The sequence below is a fragment of the Chenopodium album genome, chromosome 11 (genome assembly GCF_948465745.1).
Source record: "Chenopodium album chromosome 11, dcCheAlbu1.1, whole genome shotgun sequence".
NCBI lineage: Eukaryota > Viridiplantae > Streptophyta > Magnoliopsida > Caryophyllales > Amaranthaceae > Chenopodium > Chenopodium album.
The window spans coordinates 446,210-471,331 of NC_137844.1; the positions used below are offsets into that span (position 1 = coordinate 446,210).

Consider the following 25,122-nt stretch of genomic DNA (forward strand, 5'->3'; position numbering starts at 1 on the left):
CTATATGTCTATATATAAAGAAAAATATGCAACTAAAGTTTGCTGGTGTTACCTCCATAGGGCAAATGCCGCAACTAATAATAACCGGAAGAATTAGTAAGACAACGATTCACCAACACCTTAATGATTCTCAATATAATATTGACAATATGAAATGGTTGTCTTCAAAATTGTTAGAAAGTGCATACATATTCGATGGGTTTTCTAGCCTGATTTTACATTAATATATGTTCGATGTTATAGCCTATGTTCTGATTAATTTTGATCGAACAAAAGGTTAGAAATTTCAAACGGGATATTTTCAATATGTTCAATCAAGATCCGCCACTGGCCTTAAGAAAAATAGTGTACATACGTTCATGATGAAGTAAACATGACACAAAAAATGATGTCAACTCCATCCACCTTCCTGGGAGGACCTACAAGACTTGAGTATAGCTGGAAGGAACTGAAAACAAACCAGCCATTTGAATTGGGTGGTTGGTTTATACACATTGTACAAGGGTCCATATATAAAACTAGTGCACCTTAACATATATATGTAGATATGATTACTACATACAAATATAAATATGCATGTACATTTGCATAAATACAAAAATAAATATAATAAAATAAAAATAATGCAAGCACCTTAGCATAAAAGTAGATATTGTATTCTTTCAAAAAAAAAAAAAAAAAAAAAAAAAAAGACATTGTATTAGTACTACTTAATTAATATAGATATACTGCATATCTCCCTTCATCTCACACTGCTTCCACTTACCAACAACATTATTTTCATGGCTCCAAAGAAACACCAAATCTTTCCTCTTTTCCTCTCTTCTTTCTATCTCTACTACACCATATTATTATTACACGGGGTTACGCCACTTCACTGCAAGAGTATGAGAAGTGGTTATTATGGAATGTCCAAAACCACCATTTGAGGAGGCTGGCCCTAGCTGATCCACAGCCAAACGGCGCCGGTGCATCGGGGGCTCCAACCAAGACTTTAGATGTGAGGCTGGAAAATGCTGAGACTAATAAAGTAAGATGGACCGTCAATCTAAATGGAACAGGTGATTACAAAACCATCACTGAGGCTATTGACAGTGTTCCAATACGTAACACTAGGAGACTCATCTTACATATCATGCCTGGTGTTTATAGGTATGACATACAAAGACTATATAGTTACTACTCCGTAATATATATCTCTCTTATTTTACATATATAACGAAGTACGGAGTATATTTAACAATATTTTTGTAAATTTGATCAATGTTAATAGTTGGTTTAAACTTCTTTGTATTAGCATGTATTATTTGGGTATGTAAATGATTGAGCAAAATAATACCCTAACTTATGCTATATGTAACTAAAAATTGCTACAAGTATTTTAATAACATTCTAATTAATCCCTTTGGCTTTCATAGTTAATTATTTCATATGTTAGGTTAATATGGTAGGACAATGTTGGGGGTATTTTGCGGATAATAATGCTTACTTCATACTATATATTCTTTTGTATGTATTCTTTGCATGTACCTAATTATTAGCTAGTGATTTATTTACTACTATTAAATTAAGTAAAGAAATTAAGCAATGTGATATATATGATTGAAGGGAAAAGATACACATTCCTAAAACAAAGCCATTCATAACCTTTATGGGAGACCCGGATAACCCTCCCATCATAACCGGGAATGACTCGGCCTCGGCGACCGGAGGAGATGGCAAGCCCTTAAGCACCTTCCAGAGTGCTACCGTCGCTGTGGATGCTGATTATTTCATAGCCTCAAATATAATATTTGAGGTAAGGACTTTATTATAATTGTATAGTATATGAAATCTCTTATTTAATTTAATACGAAAATTGTAAATAATGAAATATATATATATATATATATATATATATATATATATATATATATTATTGTTGAATGGACAAAATATACGGACGTGGGTAGAACACGGCAGCACATAATGTAGGTTCAGTGGGGGAGCAAGCAGTGGCACTAAGAATATCAGGCAGCAAAGCCTCATTTTATGAATGTAGGTTTTATGGGTCACAAGACACGTTATATGATCACAAAGGCCTTCACTATTTCCGCAATTGCTTTATTCAAGGCTCGGTTGACTTCATATTTGGCTATGGAAGATCATTTTACGAGGTGATTACATTTAATTATTTGTTCCTACTATCATTAATTTAAGGAAATAATTTAACAATATGGTGTACTGTATGTGTCACTATACAGAATTGTACATTAAACTCAGTAGCAAAGAAGGTAGCATCCGTAACGGCACAAAAGAGGAGTAAAACATCAATGTCAAGTGGATTTTCCTTCAAAGACTGTAAGGTGACTGGAAGTGGTAAGGTTTACTTGGGTAGAGCATGGGGTGATTATTCCAGGGTCGTTTACTCTTTCTCTTTCCTCGACAAACTTGTTAACCCTCTCGGCTGGAATGACTGGGCCAAATCTAATCGTGATTCGTAAGTTCTTACATTGTCCTATTTTTATCACTAATTAAAATAGTCTTGTTACTCCTATCTTGTATAATTAATTTGCAGGATGGTCTACTACGGAGAATACAAATGCATTGGGCCTGGATCCAACATAACGGGCCGTGTACCTTGGGCTCGGGTCCTTACAGACAAAGAGGCTCAGCCCTTCATTGGGACTTATTATGTTGAAGCCGACACTTGGCTAATTAGCCCATCAACGTGATCAATAAACGTACGAACTTCATCATCAACAAGTTTTATTTCCTTGTTTTATTTTGAAAATTTTCAGCTCATAAGACCTTCAAATGATCATCCATCAAATAATACTTTAATCTTTTACATAGTACTATTTTTTTATACGGAGTATTATATGGGTTATCAAAAAAATTAAATCAAAGAATTAAAAATGCTTATCTTTTACGGAAATAGGGTTAGAATGTTTCACATGATCTAGCTAGTAAATTTACTTAAAACATTTCTATAGTACCTTAGAGTGAAGCTTTTTAAGGATAGGATCTCTTAGTAAGATTATATCTAGTACGAATTGAAGTACTTCATTCTCTAAAGTGGTAAGAATGTTTTCTATTTGCATTCGAGGTAACTTTCAATTTTGTGATATAAGGAAAGATTCTTCCAATTGTACATTTGTACGTACTACTATTGGTATAGATAATACAAATTTAAACCTACCTACGGAGTAGTAGATAAATATTGCATGTCATTGTAGTACGTTGATGGCTTCCCATTATTCCATATCTAAGATAAGGTGTTTTGTTATTGTCAAGCACATGAAATAAAGGTGATGTTCAATTGCTCTAAATACAAGGTAAAACAAGGAATGGTACGGGTGATTATTACCCGTCACTCCTGCGTATAGGAGTAAAATATTACTCTATCGTTCATAACAAGTGACAACTGACAAGCTCTAACTTTACTATGCATTGCAACTTTGACCATCTTATTGTGAAAAGTTTTATATATTATATTAAAGCTAATATCAATTGGTTGTTGGTGCAGTGGTTATTGAGACTGCACTTGATAGAGAGAATTACGTGTTCGCTCCCCATAACAATAATTGGGAAGGGACTAAAACTTAACTACCTAGAACTGATCCCCGAATTTAGATTAACCTAAAGGGCTAATCGGGTACTGGCGGAGAAAAAAAATATATATTAAAGTTACTGTCCTACCCAATGGCCTGTTAATTCCTTGTTAGTCTTCTTGCTTCATAAGTGAAGTTTAGGATGAGGCTATTCAGTAATTTTTTTTAATTGTTAGAATTCTTAATCCAACTTTTATACTTTTTTCCTTGAAAACCATTCATATAGTAATATACAAGTATCTATCTATCTATGATTTTATGATCATACCTAGCTTCCGCGCAACAACTGCAATCAATATGTGCTAATTTAATTAAATCTAGTCACCTGCAAGATCCACTCTAAATAGGTAAGCCTAACATGTAACTAGATACGGAGTACTAATTAAATACACAATCAAAAAGCTAAACCCCACCTAAATAGCTAAGTTGATGTAACATAATCTCAAACTAGTCACGAACCTCTTCTCCAATCGCAAGTGAAATTTGTGCATGACTACAAAATTCCATAACATGTCGTGCCAATTACAATTAGACATCAATATTTATCATTTCAACCGCTTTTGTAAGGTAAGCTAATTGCTCATCATGCACCCAATTAGTAGTTGTATGATGCGTCAACTTCAATGTCTATACTTTCATACACATCGTTATTAGCTGATTCGACATTCGACCTTTAAATAATAAAACACTCTTAAGTGATCCTTTTTATTCTTTATATTTTTTAATTTTTTCCTCAATCTAAAAAAAAAAAAATACTAATTATACTTTATGTTACCTATATTTTCTTAATATAACATGTCATACACATTATAATACACAAAGTAATTATAACTTCACTACCAAAGTAATTATAACTTCACCACCAAAGTAAGCTTAAAAAAAACATTGTAACTTCCCTAAAAAAGTTTAAACTTTTGATAAATGTCTTGTCTTTTCTACAAAGATAGTGTACTTCTGCTTCTTTGATTTGTGTAGGAGTAAAGTATGAATAAAGTCTATTTTACAATACAATTTGTTCTAGAAATACTCGGTGACTTAGACATTGACTGATTATTGTTCTCTCCTAATAACAATGACTTTCATTGTCTAGTCACTACCAATTACCTTCCAGATTATGATATATCAAGAATATTGAAAAGAGGTTAATAAGTCAATGTCATTGACACAAACTAATTTAATCAATCGAATTTAGCGCATGCTGCATATGGTTCAAATTAAATGGCCTGAAAGAACACCGATCAACTCAAAAATGAGTTCCTAGCTAGGATTCTAATAATACTCTATATCTACGTACCTATTTAATATCTTAGCTACGAAGTGAAGTATATATCATCCATGGACCACTCTTTAACTTCTTTACTTTTCTACAACCAAGCTAGCTAGTTTAAGAGAAATAACGGGTAATTTCGACCCTTTTGCCAATCAATTCTTCATTAACAGGTGAATTATTTTATGTATTCACTTTTGCTATTTTTGACACACATTTTACTATTACATCAATTTTTACCCTTATCCCATAACACAATGTATATATTTACATGTCTATATATATGTTTCCACTCACTATATCGTAATTTATATATCTACCCTTCTCTTACTTTCATTCATATATATCTACACTTTGTATCACCTATTCTTTCTACTCACAGCCACATATTTTTCCTAAAACACGATTTTACAGTAACACAATATTATATAAAACATAATATACAGTAATTAAGATCAAATTCGGTCTCACATCTCAACATAAACAACATAGTATGTATATCTCAATAAATAAAAAAAAAAATACCCCATCAAATTGATGAGGAGCAGCTAATAAAATAGTGGAACAAGTCTGCATGGCCAAGAAATCGGAAAAGGTGGGGGTGGTGGAAGGTGGAACTATAATTGACGTGATATTCTTCTCGAGAATAAATAAAAGGGGTTAGCAAGTTGTGAATATTTTGCTCCAAATCAGCACCTCTTTATTGACTAAAAATGATGTTATATATGAATCAATCCAACTTTAATTAATAAATAATATTGTATCATGGGTAAACACGTTAGCTAGTCGTAGTTGTTACGAACATATATACTGCTGGAAAGTTAATAAAAGAAGTCGCTGCCTAAGTTAAAGTTAAGGATCTTTGCCGCTGTACGTGATTTAAACAAAAATAAAAATAAAAATAATAAATACATCGGCAACACTATTATTGGTACAAACTTAGGTCATATTCAATTCAGTTCAATTACCACGTAAATTAGCAATGTGTCAAATTCGGTTATTAGAAGAACACGCAGATACACATACACTGCGCGGAAAAGAAGTCACAATCAGGACAGAATGGGAAATGGTGGATGGTCAATAAAGCAGTAGTCTGTTGATAGCATGCTTTCATGGTTTCCCTTGGGAAAGTAAGTGATATCCCAAGTATTACTATCTTCAAGTGCCTTGAGTTCTTCATTCGTTGCCTGTTGCCAATGTGTGTGTCTTACAGCATCCTTGAAGTAGACTGGATCAACTTCCTTTACTTGAGATGCCATCATACAGAAGAATTTAGATGTGACAGGAGTCTCTGCCACTCCTTTGACAGCTTCATCATAAGACACACTTCCCATTTTGTAGTCTTTGTGCCACACGGGTGGTCTACTCTGTCTTCCAGATTTCCTAACAGGCATAGTATTGTTCTGAGGTTCACTCTCAGTCTCACTGGTTTGTTCATTTGTAGGTTCAGGTTCAGTGTTTGAGTTGGGTTGAGATTCTAGCTCATTTTGTGTGGTGTTAGTGTTTGAGCTTGGGTTCTCTCTCAGGTTCTCTACTCCTTCATTACAATCATCTATCCATGGTTTCTGCACAGATTTTTCACTCTCAGAGACTTGTTCTCCTGATATCACACTTTGAAGCAAGTGATATGGATAGATATTCTCATAGAATTTCACATCTCTTGACACAAACACCTTCTTATTCATCAAATTCATGAGCTTGTATCCCTTCTGATTTTGAGGATATCCAAGAAATAAGCATGGCAGCCCCCTGGCATCAAATTTATCACCTTTCTTCTCTGGATTATAAGCCATTGCAAGGCACCCAAATGCTCTCATCTGCTCATAGTGAGGTTGCTTGTTGTGCAGAATTTCATAAGGAGTCTTATCTTTCAGAATTACACTAGGTAATATATTGATTATATAGACTGCAGCATGAGCACAATCACCCAAGAATTTCAATGGAAGTCCAGCTTTAAATCTCAGTGCTCTTGCCATCTCAAGTGTGTTTCTGTGCTTTCTCTCTGCCCTTCCATTCTGCTCAGGCCTGTCAACACATGATGTTTGATGTGCAATCCCCAATCTGTCAAAGAAGGGTCTGCAGTTTTGACCATCAAACTCAGGTGCATTATCACTTCTTATAGTCTTCACCTTCTTGTTATGATGAGTTTTTGCCATATTAACAAAACTCTCTATCACCTTGAATGCATCTGACTTGTGAACAATCAGATTTATCCAAGTCACTCTTGAGTAATCATCCACCAAGGTTAAAAAATACTTGTATTTTCCCTTAGTAGGAACTCTATATGGTCCCCATGTGTCTAAGTGTACAAGTTTAAATGGCTCTTTTGCCCTTGAATCACTTAGATTGTATGGAAGTTTAGTAAACTTTGCCAGAGGACATGTCAAACACACATCTGAGTTGCCTGATTTCATACCCTTCAGATTATGAATCTTTTCAATCCTGGCAAATGGAGCATGCCCTAGTCTATGATGCCACAATGTTCTGCTACTCAAGACAGGAGCATTTTTCACCATGCTTGGAACACTGCTGTAAGTACTGGTGCTTATTGCACTCTTCTCACCATTTTTGCTTCCATTCTTACTCATGATCTCCTTTTTCATTTCTTGTATCACACTCTCTATTGGCTCACTTTTAAGATAGTATAGCCCATTTTTCATCACTCCAATTCCCTTTACAACACTTGACTGTAATCCTTCAATGATACAATATTCAGCATAGAATTGTATTCTACACTTTGAATCTTGCAAAAGTTTGTTCACAGACAGCAAATTGTGTTTAAATGATGGAACATATAACACATTCTTAAGAGACAGACCATTCTTAAGCCTAACATTCCCAATATGACTTATACTTGCAGTATGACCATTTGGCATGTTAATTTTGGGTTCATTTATACTTTTAACAACATTCACCATGTTATCTAAGTTTCCAGTCATATGGTCTGATGCGCCAGAATCAATAATCCAGCCATTTGTGATAGATTCAGCAAAATAACAAGACACCATACCTGCATATGAGATTTTTAACTCATCATCAGTATCAGGAGCAGCTTGCCTTGATGCTGTAGGCATCATTCTGAGCATAGCTTCTATTTGCTGCATAGTAAATTGGTTGCCTGAGCTAGTACTACTGAATCCAGAATCACTCTGATTGCTACTCTGCACATTTGCAGCAGATTTGCTTCCTCCTTGCTTGCCTTTGTTCCATTTGGAACTTGCATTACCACTCTTCCCTCTGTCTTTCTGTGGATGTGTCTTAGCTTTAGGGTGACCAGGTGGGTACCCAATCATTTCCCAGCATTTAACATTTAAATGTCCCTTTTTCCCACATACAGTGCATGCTCCCCCTATCCCTTTACTAAACATAGCAAGAGATTCAGGTTCTTCTTTAGGCTGAGTAAGAATCATTCTCTGTGATTCTTCCTGTTCCAGAAAACTACATGCTGTTTCAACAGATGGGAGAGTTCTCATCATCAAGATTTGACTTCTCTGAGGCCCATAAGCATCATCTAGTCCATTGAGAAACTGGAAGAGCTTTTGTTCTTCATTCTGCTTTCCCAATGCTGTGAGAAAGGCTGCAACTTCAGCATTCACTTCTCCAATAGCTGGAAGAACATTTAATGACTCCAATTCCTCCCATATTGTCTTCATTTGAGTGTAATACTCACTGATTGAAATGCTTTGCTGCTTAGTTTCATACAACTCCTTGTTGAGTTTGTATTTTCTTGAACCATTCACAAGAGAGAACCTTTTCTCCAGTTGGTTCCAGATCTGTTGAGCATTGCTCACATACAGAATGGACTTTCGAATTGATTCTGAGACAGACCCCAAAATCCATGAGATTATCATGTTATTACATGTATCCCATGCCTCAGCCTTCACAGTATCTGAGCTATCCTTCACCAAAGTTCCAGTCACAAATCCCAACTTCCTCCTAGATGCCAGAGCTATCTCCATAGACCTCTTCCATGACTTGAAGTTGGAAGATCCTTGAAGCTTCTCTATTGACTGGAAACTGTTTCCATCTGATGGATGTAAGTATAGTGGGCTGGTAGCATCTATGGTTGTTACCATTTTCTTCAAAGATTAAAACTTTCTTGAATCTAATAACAGTTTCTACTAGATATGATATGAAGAAATAAAGAAAGATTGAATTTTTAGGCAAAATTGAGCCTATGACTCTGATACCATAATGACAGAAAATATCTCAGCAAGAAAACGGCTATACTTGCAGAGGAACATTCCCATATTCTAGGGTATTTCTTTTCATTCATTCTGTCCTTCTTACAAGGCAGCTTTCCAATATATATGGACTCACTGTCCTTACAGAACATGACAACTGTCCACTAAATCATCTTAGGGAAATACAAATAGAAAATGCTATCACATGACAGCTTGCAGAGCAAAAAGACAAAAAAGGAAGGTAGCAGGAAATTAACAACAGCATACAGAGCAGCAGCACACACATGCACCATCTTCTTCTTTTCAACAAAAACAAAGGCAGTTGGAGTGCCAACCATTGATCTTTCTCTTAAACACAAAGACAGGTCCTCCTTAACAGGCCTCATTGTTGAGGCCTGCGAAGATTTCGGCATTTTTAAGGTCATTAATCACGGTGTTTCCTCCGATATCATTTCCTCCCTCGAAAGACAAGGTCTCGACTTCTTCGCTAAGCCCACGCCTGAGAAACACCTTGCTGTGGGTCCCACCGTCCCTAAACCCTTTGGCTATGGCTTCCGTAACATTGGCTCCAATGGTGACGTTGGTGACCTTGAGTACCTTCTCCTTCACGCTAACAACTCTTCCACTCATCCGCCTCTTTTCAGGTAATTTTCCTATACTTTTCTTTCTTTTTTTTTTTTTTTACTGTTTTATTATCGCGTCTTACATAAATATATATATTAACCAAATTAAAACGGAGGTAGTACTTAATTGCATACGTACTTTTGATTGTTTTTTTCTGGTATAATATATATGCATGGATTCATAGTATTTTTGGTGAGGAATTTCTGAGTAAAATTATAATATGTCCCGACTTGTATTTTTACGCATTGTCGGCCAGAAAATGTTGTCTAATCGTCCACCCATATTATTTTTGTAACAAAATAAAAGATAGCACAGTTGACATGACTTATTAAGAGTATGATACAATGTCACCATCTTCATTTCATCTTCCTAGCCTAGTTTAGCTTAGCCTAGCTTGTCCATAGAAAATGAAAACAGAGGATTTTTTTTTTTTTAATTTTTTTTTTAAACAATTGTACCCCATCATAGTATAAGGACTATAGGAGTACGTACTTGTTGCCTGGAATAATTCAGTTTAGTTTTATAGTACAACATGAGATTTAATTGTTTATTATTATTTGTGTTACCATCTTTTTTATTGACATTGACTTTTGTTCTAGAATTTATTATTAAACCTCTTAAAGCCAATCATTTTTAATTTCCTTCTCCCCTTCATTACGGAGTACATAAGTTGAATTGACCAACTAAGATGCACGCAAAAGAACCTGAACAATACTGATATACACTTGGAAAGATATCATCCATTAGATTTCTAGCTATCATATTTTAAAAAACAATATACATTGTGTATGTTGAAGTGATTATCGAACAATATATATAGTCCGTAATAAATATCATGATTTTAGTAGTTCAATTTGAATGAATAATGTAATAATTAATTATTTAATCGTTCAAAGGTACTGATCATGTGATCTATTACGTAGTACACGTATATATTTTAATGCTTTGTCATGGTCGTAGAACTAATTGCCCGTACCATCCTAGCTAGTTTGATGAATGAAATACGAGTAATAGTCGCAACTTGGTCGATGTGGATATAAATAAATATCATCATCAGTTGGCATCAGCTGCCAAATAATAAGAAGAAAAATCAGTTGGCACGTATCAAAACCATAGAATGCAACATATAGTATTAATAAGTTAGCAAATAAAATGGACCAAAGAGAAAGGAGTCTATGTGGTTGAACAAGGGAAACGTTTACACATAAAATTCCATTATTGTGCAACGTATCATTATATGATAGCTACCTTCTCCACGTTGCTTCTTTTATTCACATTATTTGTTTGGTGATCATAATCATTAATCATTAGTTATGAGCCTACATTTTTATTTTTGCATGTCTCCAAGAATATTCTTCCATCCATTCATTCAAATGCTAAATTTAGAAGATACGTATTCTACGGTCTACCTGTTTACATACCAATATTATAAATAATATCTCATCTATCTCCCCACTCCTATCCTTAATATCTAAATTGTTTTTGACTTGTCTTATAATCAATAAAGGTTGATATTTTAGAAATGGGTAAAATCATTTAATTCGAGAAGTGAGGATAATTTTTATAATATTTTTACTCTGTAATTTTACCAAATATTACTTGATTTCAAAAGATAAAGGAGAAGAATACGAATAGAAATTTAACTCTAATTGTAGGATTTTTGTTTACGGGTTAGACTCTTAAAAGGATAACAAGTGATGTAGATAATGAAATGGGAGTTGAAAAAGATGAAGTTAGTGATTGTTGTACGGTAAGAGGTCCAAGTGTAAGAGACGCGTCCAATGGGCATAAGTCTAGAAGAAAACTTGTAGCAGTAGAATTTGTAAAGTAAAGTGGAAAGTAGCATTGCTGAAAACAGGGGCTCAGACTCTGAAAATAAGTATCAATGACTTCTCACTAATCAAATCAAATCAATTTCAATTCAGCAATTTAATCTATTTTGTACAGATAAAAAGAGTGAATACGAGTAAACAATACAGAGTGTCAGCATCAGTGTCATTTTCTATATTGAGGGTGGAAGGTACTCCATTTACATCTTTCCAATTGAAGAATCCACTCCTACCTCTGTTACCCACCCAATTTTCACATGTGCGACTTACTCCGTATATTATTATCTCCACCTTTTATTTACTACGAGTAGTATTTTTTGCTCGTATGTAACTAATAGTGGGCGAAATACTAATCGACTATATTCATTATCATTGTCTATAATATCAATTAAATAATACAGTATAGTGGGCGAAATACTAATCGACTATATTCATTATCATTGTCTATAATATCAATTAAATAATACAGTATATTGGATTGTGTAGTGACGCGGTAAATGATTACGTGGAGGCGGTGTCAGATTTATCATGCTCGTTACTAAATCTGATGGCGGAGGGACTGTGGATCCAAGACAAATCTATATTGAGCAGTTTAATCAGAGACCCTCAAAGTGATTCACTCCTAAGACTCAATCACTACCCTGCCCTTAAAAATTGGGACTCTTTCATCAACGGTGAACGCATTGGATTTGGAGAGCATTCTGACCCTCAGATCTTGACCATCTTAAGATCCAACGATATCCCTGGCCTTCAGATTTGTACGCCTGATGGTTTGCGGCTTCCTGTTCAACCTGATCCCAATGCCTTCTATGTTATGGTCGGGGATGCCCTTCAGGTACTTTCTTTTTATTTTACTATTTTCATTCACCACTATTATCTTAATTCCTACATACAAGTATATGATTGTACATTTTACCGTTTTAATAAGTCATTGATTATACGAGGGTGTTGTCACATCCATTTAAGATATTTTTTTGTCACTTGCCTTATTTATGCGAGTACTAATAATTTACCATTGTGGGTAACATTCAAATATGATCAATTTTAGTCTAACAAAATAAATGTATGTTTACGTGTGTGTAGGTATTGACGAATGGGAGATTTGGAAGCGTTAAACATAGAGCAATGGCGAATAGTTCGATAAGCAAGGCAAGGATGTCGATGATCTTTTTCGGGGCACCACCGTTGAATGCAACAATATCGCCAATAGAAGAGATGGTGTCACCATTGAATCCAAGCCTATACAAGCCTTTTACATGGGGAGAATATAAGAGAGCAATGCATGCTTCAAGACTAAGTGATTGTCGCCTCAACCAATTCAAGAGACGCAATGATCAATGATTTTAGATTAAATATATAATATATTATATGGTCTGTGGTCTGTCCATCCAATTTTCTAGTTTAGTAGGAGTAGTTTATAAAGTTGGACGTACAACTTACAAGATGGGAAAGGAAGGGAAAAAAGAAATTTCCATTTTTGGTACTGCCATTCATCCGTCCATCACCATAATTATTATTATAATTATAATTATTATGACCTTAGCTTGTGGTGGGCTAGTAGCTAGCTAGTTGGATAGAGACACTTGGAAAAGCAGAAAATGATGTATATAATCATGGTTTTTTCTTTTCTTTTTTTTTTTTAGGAGTTGAAATTAATGGAGGGTGATCTCATTTTTTTTAGTTAAGAATTGCTAATTATTTTGCGTGGATGACGCCTTCCATTATTTTATTTTATATTTTGTAATGTAGGCCAATGTCTTAATTAAGCAAAGTATATCTATTACTACTTACTAGTAGAAAGTTTTTCATTTTACGAAAGTTGAATTTTTCATTGTTTGATTTGATTTGCTTTGCTTTGCTTGTGGGAGTATTTATATTGTATGCTTACAATTATTGGTACAATCCCGATAGTTGATAATTGCAATTAATCATTCAATCTATCACTAAACTAATTGAAGTTTATCATAAAATATTTGATATTAATCAATCTACTTGAATTAATTGTAGACATAATCATTCATGTATAAGAAAATAAATACTACTTATAGACTATTTGACATTGACAAATTGAAAAGATTGGCATGGTTCAATTGATCTAATTGTTATAAAAATAGGCCATAACTCAAAAGACAATTATAGCACTAACGATATCCAAAAATAATACGAGTAATGATTAATTATACCCACAATGAACATTTACTCATTTGAATGCCTACTAATATAAGTTCTGTGTATGTTTTTAGACTTGCAATCCATTTGGATTTTATTAGTACATATGTCATGTCAAACATTTAATAATTTTATATGAATATGTACAACCTATCTAGCCATGATCTCATGAAAAGAGTGATCATGAACACATTTAGTTTATTCGACCATATACACGTATAATACTATGTCAAACCATTGAGGGTTACGTTGTTAAGTACATATGTCATGTCAAACATTCAACAAGTCTTCATGAAATACGTACAATCTATATAGCTTCGATCTCATGCGTGAAAAGAGCGATCAAAAACACAATTATTCGCCCAAATGCACAACACTATCCCAAAAGAATGAATTAGTTATAATTTTTAAAACAGTAATACCTTAGTGGCTTAGGTATTTCCCATTTTAAGACAAGACTGAGTTACTCCGAATTCATAAACTCATAAAGAGAGGGAAAAAAAGTACTATGTTTTTCTTTTATTGTATTATAATGACTTTTACACTATTCATGTAATTTTTATTGACCATCTTTTGTGATTTATCCGTGACGAAAAACATAATCGTGGGGACCTAGTTAGATTCGTCTCAAAATCTATTATTCAAATATCAACTTTTATAAATTTTTACAAAACTATAATTAAAGATATTAATAGAAAAAATCATAAAGTAATGCATAGATAAGCATAAAATCACTCATGGTACAATAATTAAAAAAACAAAGGAAGCATATAAATTTGTGCAGGTTGGTTTTCTAATTAAAAACTATTAATATATACGGAGTACTAAGTATATAAGTATATTCTATCACGAAAGCTTCCTACTCGTCAGTTTGAGTGAATATTCAATAAGAGAAGAGAAGCACTCATACTTTTGATTGAATTTATGAATTTAAGTTATTGTTGGCTGTTGTCGAGCTGTACATTATTTCAACAAATGACCACATATTCTTGAATAATTATTAATTATAGAAGATAAACAAATCAATTAAACCTTATATCAAAATTTTAATTAAAATAAAGGAGGATTATTAGTAGCTTTCTATGAATAGCTAGCCAATTTCCTCAAAAAAAAAAAAAAAAAAAGGGGCTAGCTAATGGGCCAGATGATTGAGATAATGATGGCATGCACTTTAATTAACCTCATCAATCTAATTAGATAATCATGCTTATTTGAGTTGTTTCCAATAATGACATGATTACTTTACTGTCATCTTAAAGTGATCTTTGTCACAAAAATAATAATGTTAGGTGAATTAAGTACAAGGGAGTGGAGTATATTGCAATAATTTTCCTAATTTAAAGTCTTTATTTAATTTGGTGAATACCATCCCAATGAAATGCTGAGTCTTAGGTAATTATCATACTGTATGAACGATGTGATTCCAGCTTAAATTTCTTCAATGTCGCAATCAAGAGACAACCTCATAATATAATTAATCAGGCAGGTATGAGAAATTTAAATGCCACCAATAATACACATTTTCCCCGTTTTAAAAAAATTGCACCACATTTGTTTTCGTGCTTGTTAATGTACAGCTTTTATCACGGGAATCTTTAATCACTTGACACCATATGTTTGACTAATTGTTATTGTTAGTCATTGAATTAGCAATTTGTGTTAGATTTTTATGATGTCTATTTACAAAGATTATGGATGATTTTTAAATTTAGTTGGTCATCGCCTTGGTTATTAGTTGTTTGGAGCACTAAAAATGTACATATACACTCGCATATTTTAAAGCCTAAATAATGAAAATAAGTGATTTTTTTTTTATCCAACTAACCTTTTCATTTGCCTATTACTAACTTACTTAGCACTGCTATAAATTACTTGGTACAAGGACAACCGTACAACCCCTCTTTTTCAGCCCCTCCAACCTCCCTTCTTTCTCTCACACCCATTAGCCATTAACATTACCTCCAAAATATACCAAATTAAGATTATCTTTTATGGTGGATATCAAGTTGTTCGAAAGGTAACAATTTTAATAGTTTCATCAACTATTACAAGCGATTGTTGCACAAAATAATAAAATACAATAATATAACATCGCGTTAGGAGGGTTGCATCGTGAGAATGATTTTATTATGAGACAAAGACTCAACCACTTGAATGGACCCACAACTTATCAATTAATTATCACTACGTGTGTGTGAGTCATCTATCAGGGAAATCATCACATTTAAGACATTACTTAATTAATATATCAAGGTATTAAACATGCTTATGCTTTCATTCTCTTGGCCTCTTAAATCTGTGGTTGTCCAACGCCTCAATGGACTATCATGCTATTTAGATCGAAACATCCTCTAAGAACAAGGATTGCATGAAAAGTCTGCTTATTTAATAAATTCTGCCTTAGATTGTTGCCTACTTCCTAACCAACCTTTATTTTATTTATTTTTTTACAAAAATCAATAACTTAGTAGTGTCCGAATGAATTGCTAATGCCATTTTTCTAACCAAAAAACAGATTTTCTTTTAATTTCCTCAAATATTGAGACAAGAAATAAAGATGGTCATCAACTAATTGTGCTGGATTTACTATGAAATTTATTCAAAATTTGGTTAGAAATACAAGTATCTATATAAGGGGTAAGGGCTGTCTTACTGTGACATATATAATAACGCACACATTTTCCCTTAATTATAAGCTTACACAATTTTTGTACTCCCAGCCTATATCAATCAATCAATTCAATGGCTTCGTTAGTGTTGTTAGCAAAAGCTCTAATGGCATATCGCCTGGACAAGAAGAACAACTTGATGACCGCAGTAATGGAGGATGCTGAGGAGAAAGCAATTTATAGCAGCAGCCGCCTATATACAAAGGATAATGATGATCACATTCCATTCTATATGAAAGTAAAGGGAAATAGGTATAGTTCATCTTTCCAAGGCCAAGAGCTTACAACTATTCATGCCTAGCTCACGTGTTTGCTTGGGTACTGATGTCTTTGGCCTGAAAATACAACCATATACAAGTATAAGTCGTTTGTATGTCTTGTTATTTAGCTTATTGAATTGGTGTTGGAACCATGAAATTTGTAACAGAGTACACTTATAATGTCAATTCAAATTTTCGTTATGTCAACTTTCAAGAAGCTAAAATAGGTCAATTAAGCAATTATCACGCATGTATGATCAATGGTGTTACATGTTAGGAGGGTAAAGATCCTTTTAATTTTTGTTACTCTGTTTTAAAAAATGACTGCCTCTTCCTCTATGAGATCTACCTTGTTTCATGAACGATTAATTTGTTACAAAGCACTAAGAACCCGGAGAAAATAGAAAGATCGAGTAGAAAAGAGCTAAAGGCATTTTATGCAATAGCACTGTTATGGATAATCGTGTGTACAGGTGATTAAGAGATAATATTAAGGTGGACCAAACTAGCTAGCGAAGCGAAGCCATGAAAAACACGCATACAGATACATGTACAGGTTAGTGGTACGATCGAGTAACTGTTTGAATCGACAATATATAATATGATTTGATATGATGCGAGTACTGTACTCTACTGCTCAAATAAAAGAGCTGAGTTAACCTAGTTAGTCCGTCACTACTTTTCATCAAAGGACTACTGTACATTATCTAGTACTCGTATATGCTTTACAGGACAATTACAAAACATTAGCTTCATTATTATTTAAGGCCTCTTAATACTTGTACTGTGTCAAATTTAACTGATTATGGAAGATTGCTGCAATTATGATAATTAGCTTTTTCAGTATCAACGTATGATACAGGCAAAACATAAGGTGTTAGTACTACCATATGTATGACTTTAATGTCATTTTCCAACAAAAATATGTACCAAGGACCAAGCAATACAGGACGCCACATGCGGAGGAGATGTCTCTGCAAGAATGCAATATGCAAGCAATGGATAGACTCCTTGAGAGCTTCAGGGAATTCATTTTTCGTTCAACACAGCAGCAACGAACTACGCCTTCAGGGTATGTGCTTATCACACAATATGGAGGCTTAGCTTAATTCTTAGATTATTACCCTATATCATAAAGGCATAACACATTCATTAATTACAACTTATGTTGTGCAAGGGGTTGTACATAAGGAAGCTTCATTAACGGTATGTTTGGATTGAAGGAAATGGAGGGAAAGGAAGAGAAGAGAAATGGAGAGATGAGATATCTTTCATTTGGATAACAAATGAGGAAGGAGGGGAATTGGAGGGGAGAGAAATGGACGGATTAAATTGTAGGAAATTGATCCCTCCATCAATGGAGAGATTTGGAAGGAAAACTCACCATTCCTCCCTCCCCTCCTCTTCTCCTCCCTCCCCTTCTTTTCCTTCCCCTTTCTTTATCCAAACACACTGTAAATACACGCTCATTGGTGCACACAAAATTGAAACAAATTGTTTGTTCTTGACAAACAGCATTATATCCTGTGTTGAGATCCTGGGAAGGTTATAAGAAAAGAGCTGTGCATTAATGTCATGTATTGAATTGCCAACACATAATCAAGCTACACTTCTGGTCCAATCGAACCAAGCGAAGATCTTTCAGAAAACAATGGAGCGGCTTGTCCAGTGAGCTGTATACAGATAAATGTCCAAGAAAAAGAAAACACAAGCAAGACAGCATTATTTTTTCAGTACATGTACAGAGTAATAGATTTTGTAAGAAGAGGATTGCTATAATTATGGTAAAAATGCTACTACTTGTTCCAACAAGACAGCACAACATAAGGTGTTAGTACAAGTAATCCGTAACTGCTATTTTCTAACAAAATTTCGTATCTCAGACCAATTAAAAAGGGGTCGAACTGGCTCAGGAACCTATGGCTCAAGCCAACATATACTTTACTCGAGGGAAATCTCTATGCCAACTAGTCTCTGAGCAGATAAATACGTTGATAAGGAATGTGTCCTTGAGCAAGAATTTTGTTCCAACAGGAAAAGCCTTTGGCAGAAGTAATTTGTGACCATGAATTGTATGGTTTTATCATTGGGGTAGCACACCACATCACAGTTCATCATGAGATCCAGACTCTGGGTCAGCATTATCAGTCGCTGAGCCATCAGAAGTTTCTGGATCTTCCTTGGTAGAGCTCTCCTCACTGGTGCCAGGAGTAGAGTTCGAATCTTTCTCTGCTTTCTCAGTGTTAGTGTCATTCTTAACGGGCTTCTCTACTTTTGGCCTTGGTTTTGGGATTCTATTCACCCTAGTTACCTAGAATCAAAATTTGCCGTCATTGATAAAAATCTTGAACCATAAATCAGGTTATGATACACATAATGTCACCATTTAGGTATTTATGAAAGATCAGACATACCTCAGCCTGAAGATCAGCTAACTTGTCATACACTTCCTCGGAAGTAAACACAGGCTCACTTGTAGCAGAAGCCCTGTCAAAATACAAACAACATTAGAATTTGCAGATCAAACAAAAAAATGCCATTCATTGTACTAATCAAAACAATAAATTCATGGTTTCAAGGGTAATCTAGATGAGGCAACAAGTAAGAAAAGCCATTTTCAATTTGTTAAGTGCAATCTAGATTTCAATTAACAAGAAAAAAACGTAAATGAGACTAATCAAACATTAGTTCCTGCAATATAATAGTTGACGGGACAAGCACCAAAGACAATAATGACTAAATTTAATAAACTCTAAACTCAGCTTAAACTCACAAACTATTGACCAAATATGACAATCCAAAACGGTATTCCTGCCTTTTTTCAAAGAAGAAAGCAAGAGTTTCATGGGAACAAGCAACAAAGACATTGCACATTGGACTGAATCTTCAAATTCACTTATATTTGTAGCTTAGTAAGATAACACAACCTATATAAATCTCCTTTTTTTTTCCCAAAATAAATAAGTGTTTGAAGAAGACAAGCAACAAAGACACTATAGATTGGATCAAATCTCCAAATTTAGTTTTGACAAATCTTAATATGATCAGATAAGAAACTCAGACAGTTCTCCAAGTATTACGTCAACCTTTATACTAGTACAAATTTTGCAAATTAAACCTTAAAAATGGAGAATGAGAAAAATAGAGTAAAATGTTACTTCTTATACTCTATTAGGAAGGGGGATAACTGAATAATTATTCTAAACCATAAATATAAGGGTTACTCATTGTGCCAAAAAAAGATTGCATGAAAAAGGCTATCAATAAAAACAAAAATAAAAATAAAAATTACAAGTTTATATAACAAATACACTAAGCAACTTGCAGAGATACTACTTACTTCTCCTGTTCAGCCTGCTTCTGATCTAACCACTTCCTGAACTTATCAGCTTGTTTCAAAACCTGAAAACTCAGTGATGATCAACAGAAGTTAATTGAAAGAAAATGCTGCAAATCAATCCAACTAGAACATGCCAAAGGCTCCCAGATTTAGATGTTAACCTCATCAATTTTTTCTTTTGGGATCCAGGATTTGCTGATCTCCCAGCCACGTACAATCTGCAATTATGCAAAAACTAAGTATGCCGTCTTTTAGGCCAAAAAATAAAAATAAAAAAAATAACTCATTCTTGCTATACTGCTATAGGCACATTCAAGCTAATTGCAAATTTCCATTTAATTATTGACACACACAAAATAATGCAATCATAATTGATAACTGTAAGCCACATTACATACCTCTGCTAACTCTGTTAGATACTTTTTAGCTTGATCAATTGCTTTTGGACGAGCAGTCAATTCATCCATTCTAAAGTGAAACAGACATCAGTAAGATATTATTTAGCTAGAAGATTTTTTTTTTTTTTTAATCAAGGCGCCAAACCAACCTGAAAAATATGGGGTCACCAATAGCTTTTAACATCTTCAGACGTTCTTCAAATTCTCCAGCAGTAGCATCTTCTCCATCCATATAAAGCCAGTCTTGGATCTGAAACCACCAAAAAGTTTAGTATTTTATTTTGTATTTGAATATCATAGAAAAATCACGAAGTGGAAGAATTTGCTGGGTAAAGTCTTGCCTCCTCAAGCTTTGCAATAAATGATTGTCGCTCTTCATTAGTTGAAACCTTTTCAACTTCCCCAGATGTTTCAACCTATTAAAGACAAAACAACAGGAGATATATAATTAGGCAATTATAGTGCCAGGCTTTTATTGTTCATAACGTACCTACATGGCTATTATGTTTTATGCATCTATGGGAAATGAGAGCACTATTATGTTAGCTAAATTACTTATATGATCTAATTAGAACCAGTACTGCAAACACTGTAAATAATTGCTGACTAAAACCTTGATTTTTCAGCAATATGTAAGAGCTCAAATCCAAAAAGAAAGGCAAAAACCTTTTCTCTGGTTGAATAAATGTATCCTTCCAAATTATTTTTTAACTCTGCTGTCCTCCTTCGCTCTGCATCTTTCTGGTTAAGTGCTGCCAGCTTCTGCTTCGCATCAGCCAGGGATTTTTCAGAAAATGACATTGCAGGCCCAATTGTCTTCTCAGCTACCTGTGTGTAAGCAAGACAAATCAATTGATTTCGCCAATACAAAAAGGATTTATACTCCGACAGTGATACTTAAATGAGCATTTACCTTCAAGGTCACCCTGAAAGTTCGCTTCTTTAATTTCTTTTCAATAATCTCTTTGATATTATCTTCTGTAGCACCAGAGTTAGAGGAATTATTTGTGCTGCCATCATTCTGCAAATTGTCATTACCTTCTTCAGCAGAATCCCCACTCGCAGTTTCAGTTGATGAGTTCAAAGTTATGTTTGCTGAAGTGGAGTTATCTACAGTCAGATTCTTTTTAGGAACTTCTACCCACTCAGTAATCTCAATAACAGCCTCGGCACGATCTAAGGTTAACACCCCACTTCTACTTAAAGAGAAATGTAGGTTTGCCTTGATCGGAGCAGAGAGATTTCTAGATGCATATCTGAAACAGAATAAAACAGCAGGAAAAGTTCAGGTCTAAACACAAAACTTCTTAAGTTTGGATAAAAGTTAAGAAAAGTTATATTGCAGTAAATAGAAAGTGATAGATACTCAAATCAACACATGCTACATAAGCCACAATGCATACCTCTCAGTGGCATTGGCAAATCCAGAGACTGTATACTGAGCAAATATGGGAGAGGAAACACCGGGTGGCACCAAGTCTTTGCTCTCATAAGATAAAGCCACCTCAAAGTCTTTCTTGTGAATTATTGATCGGAACATCTGCAAAAAAGTAACCAAGGATGAAAAACAACACAATAAATCTATAATTGAGGACATTGTCTGCTCACAAGTATCCTCAATAAGTTCATCAGACAAAATGAATTACCTTACTAGGGACCTTCTTCATGCGCGGCACAAGGACTTGCTTTGTACTTTCATCTTTCACAAGATCAATACCATCCAATTCCATCACATAACCATATGTAGCACCATCAATCATTCCCAATTTTCTATTCAATTTTATTCCATCACTTAAATTTGCAGCATGTAATGCAGCACCAAGAACTATAGCTTCATCAGCATCCAAATGTTTGTCTAACTGTTTCCTACCAAGAAATTCTTGAAGCTTAGCCTGTGACATTATTAACCTTAGATCAGCTGTTGGAAAGATATATTTCCATTAAGGGAGCAACTAGAAAGATTATTTACCTGCAACTTTGGAACTCGAGTGGCACCTCCAATTAATTCTACGGCAGATACCTCATCAGCTCGCAAACCTGAATTCTGAAGAACTTCCTTTAGTGGGATGAGAGCTTTGGCCCACAAATCTTCACAAAGCTCTTCAAACTTCTCACGGGTTATAGAACTCCTACAATAATTTGAAGTAAAAAGGAGCAAATCTTTAGCAACTCTTCAGCTTCTGTGATGCTATTGTTTGCATATGTACATACTTACGACGTTTTATTTATTTCTAGTAAAGCTACACACCATACTGAAATTATTATATACTCCCTCCGTTTTTAGATATTTGCTCCATTTCTCCTAAATTCTCCATGCGCGAAGTTTTAGTAGAAATTGGAGAAATAATAAAATATGGAGGAAGTGGGGTAAATAGAAGAAAAAAATTGTACTCCGTAAAAAGCAAAAGTATTTGAGAGAATTGGAAGAGAGATAATATGAAATTAATAAAATACTCCTTATGATTTATGTTGGGTCCACTAGTTGAGAGAAATGAATTAAATATTGTCAAATCTTTCCAAACAGGGAAATGGAGCAAGTATTTAAAAACAACCGAAACTGGAAAGTGGAGCAAGTATTTAAAAACGGAGGGAGTATATGTACTAAACTACTCCGTACATATTAACATTAACTCTGTATCACTGTATGCACATTGCAGTAGTTATCCTTCAAAAAATTGAATGCATCTCATAATTTTTGCAAACACCTATACTAACTCACCTCATGGGAAAAGGAACAAGATTAACCATCCTATATCCTACTTTTGGAGTAGCCCCTTTTATACAGCTTTACACAGTTTGAACCATCAGACACAAAGTACAAAGTAAGAATGTTCCAGTCAATTGCAGTGTAGTAAATGCATAAAGTCCATAAAAATGCAAGTTTTAGAACAGGTTACAAAGCTTGCATAAATCAAAGTTAGTAACTCAGATTGAACAGTCCACAAACCTGAAGTCGCGATCATCATGGATAGACTCAACCGATATTGGAGCCACTGTATTGGCGCTCAAAATTTCTTTAGTACGCTTGACTTGCTTCTTCAATTTTGCCATTGCTTTCGGAGACTTCCTTACATCAACCCCATTTCCAAGCTGCTTATTGAATTCATCAGCAAAATACTCCACCAATCTCAATTCCATATGTTGACCACCAAGTTCAGCATTCCAAACTACATCCTTAACCTACATCAATAATAATAATAAATTGTGTAACAATACACTATATAGTATGACCAATAACAGGCTCACAAGAAAATACAGCAACCAATTTCTCCAATTCAATATATATCTCCTAATTACTACATTTTTGCAGCACCAATTACAACATTCATCATCCCTTCACTTTCCTATAAGTTACTCGATCAAATATACAAAAAACTAATTCCTCCGTCTCCAAAGTTCTTATTTTTTTGAGAGACAATCACAATCTAAACACGAAGAAGAACATTTAGAGACAGAGGGAGTACAAATTAACAAAAGCCGAGGACAAAAGAATACCTGAAATTGGTTGGCAGAAAGTGTCTTGCCATAATCCTTAGTATCATAAGCAGAGAAATAAACAAGAGCAGCATAAGTAGAAGTGGCACCCATATCATAAAACACAACATATTTGGAATCATTCGCAAACTTCTTATCAATTCCATACTGCAATGCAGCTCCAGAATGTTCATTAATCAAAGACAACACATTAACACCAGCCAATTGAGCAGCCTGAATCACCGCCTTTCTTTCCGATTGCCCGAAAAACGGCGGCACACTAATCACCGCATCTTTTACAGCAACTTTGGAATGAAACTCAGCTAAATCCAACGCATAACTCAAGATCATCGCCAACATTTCTTCCAATGAATAAATTTCACCATCATCAACCTTAATCGCCGCAACACCTCTAGAATCTTCGACAATTTGGTAGGGCAAGTAGAAAGAATCGATCTTTTGCCTGGAAAAGGAGTAGGGTTTTCCGATTAGGTCACGAATTTGGGCGTAAACCTTGTCGGGATAACGAGCGATCAAAGCGGAGGATTCTTCACCGATCAAACGAATACCAGATTGAAAAGAGACTAAATTTGGGGATTTACGCTTCGACATTTCGTTGATTGCGATTGAAATCGGAGGTTGGCCTGGTTTTAGATTTACGACAGCAACTTTGAGCCATTCTGAACCCAGATCTATGCTTAACACTGCCGATTGTGATTTTAATGGGATTATTGCGAATATACACAAAATTAACCCTAATCTTAACAACATTGCAGCAGCTTTCCAAAGATCAAATCTTTACTTACCCAGAAATTAATATTTGAAGAAGATGATGATTAGTGAAGTTTGAGGAAATCTCTGGAGAGAGTTTTAAGAGGGGTTTTTTGTGAGGTACAGTACTCCGTATTGTTTGTTGAGAGTGAGAAGAGCAAGGTCATAGGAACCAATGACGGTACTACACGTGGAGTAAGTTACAGTTGGCAGAATTTGAGTAGGCTTGTGCGTTGTTAATTATGTTACTCTGTATTTTTAGGTGGAGCGAGAAACTTATTTAAAGGAAGTCCCGTTATATAAGAACAATTGCATAACGATGGGTCAGAGTGTAATTGCACGTAATTTAATACTTGATTTTAAAGTAGTATTATTGAATGATAAATAGTATTATTGGATGATCAAATAGTACCATTGAATATTTCAGTGGTACTATATATGCATTCAATGGTATTACATATGCATTCAGTGATACTAATTACGTGCATATATATTATTACTAAATAATTAATGGTATTATATAAACTTTCAGTGATACTTTAAA

At 34.4% G+C, this 25,122-nt stretch overlaps 2 protein-coding genes and 1 pseudogene across 3 annotated transcripts; 2 read left to right on the forward strand and 1 right to left on the reverse strand.

Moving 5' to 3' along the window:
• The first annotated feature begins 573 nt into the window (after window positions 1–573).
• On the forward strand, window positions 574–3,517 carry LOC145568105 (pectinesterase QRT1-like; annotated as a pseudogene). Its single transcript, XR_014095769.1, has 5 exons — window positions 574–1,152; window positions 1,609–1,798; window positions 1,953–2,156; window positions 2,244–2,479; window positions 2,558–3,517. The product of XR_014095769.1 is annotated as a pectinesterase QRT1-like (transcript).
• A 5,722-nt stretch (window positions 3,518–9,239) lies between these two features.
• LOC145568019 (gibberellin 2-beta-dioxygenase 2-like) lies at window positions 9,240–13,305 on the forward strand. Its single transcript, XM_081627465.1, has 3 exons — window positions 9,240–9,688; window positions 11,984–12,332; window positions 12,581–13,305. The coding sequence occupies exons 1-3, from the start codon at window positions 9,240–9,242 to the stop codon at window positions 12,836–12,838; spliced, it is 1,056 nt and encodes a 351-aa protein (XP_081483591.1). The 3' UTR covers window positions 12,839–13,305.
• A 4,978-nt stretch (window positions 13,306–18,283) lies between these two features.
• Window positions 18,284–24,727, reverse strand: LOC145567062 (heat shock 70 kDa protein 17-like). The gene is made up of 14 exons (XM_081626288.1): window positions 23,829–24,727; window positions 23,281–23,513; window positions 22,303–22,462; window positions 21,980–22,225; window positions 21,737–21,873; window positions 21,247–21,589; window positions 21,000–21,161; window positions 20,675–20,749; window positions 20,483–20,583; window positions 20,334–20,403; window positions 20,097–20,153; window positions 19,936–19,997; window positions 19,010–19,082; window positions 18,284–18,906 (listed from the first exon to the last, which is right to left on the reverse strand). Exons 1-14 carry the CDS (start codon window positions 24,576–24,578, stop codon window positions 18,700–18,702), a joined length of 2,676 nt encoding a protein of 891 aa, XP_081482414.1. The 5' UTR covers window positions 24,579–24,727; the 3' UTR covers window positions 18,284–18,699.
• Between the last annotated feature and the right edge of the window lie 395 nt (window positions 24,728–25,122).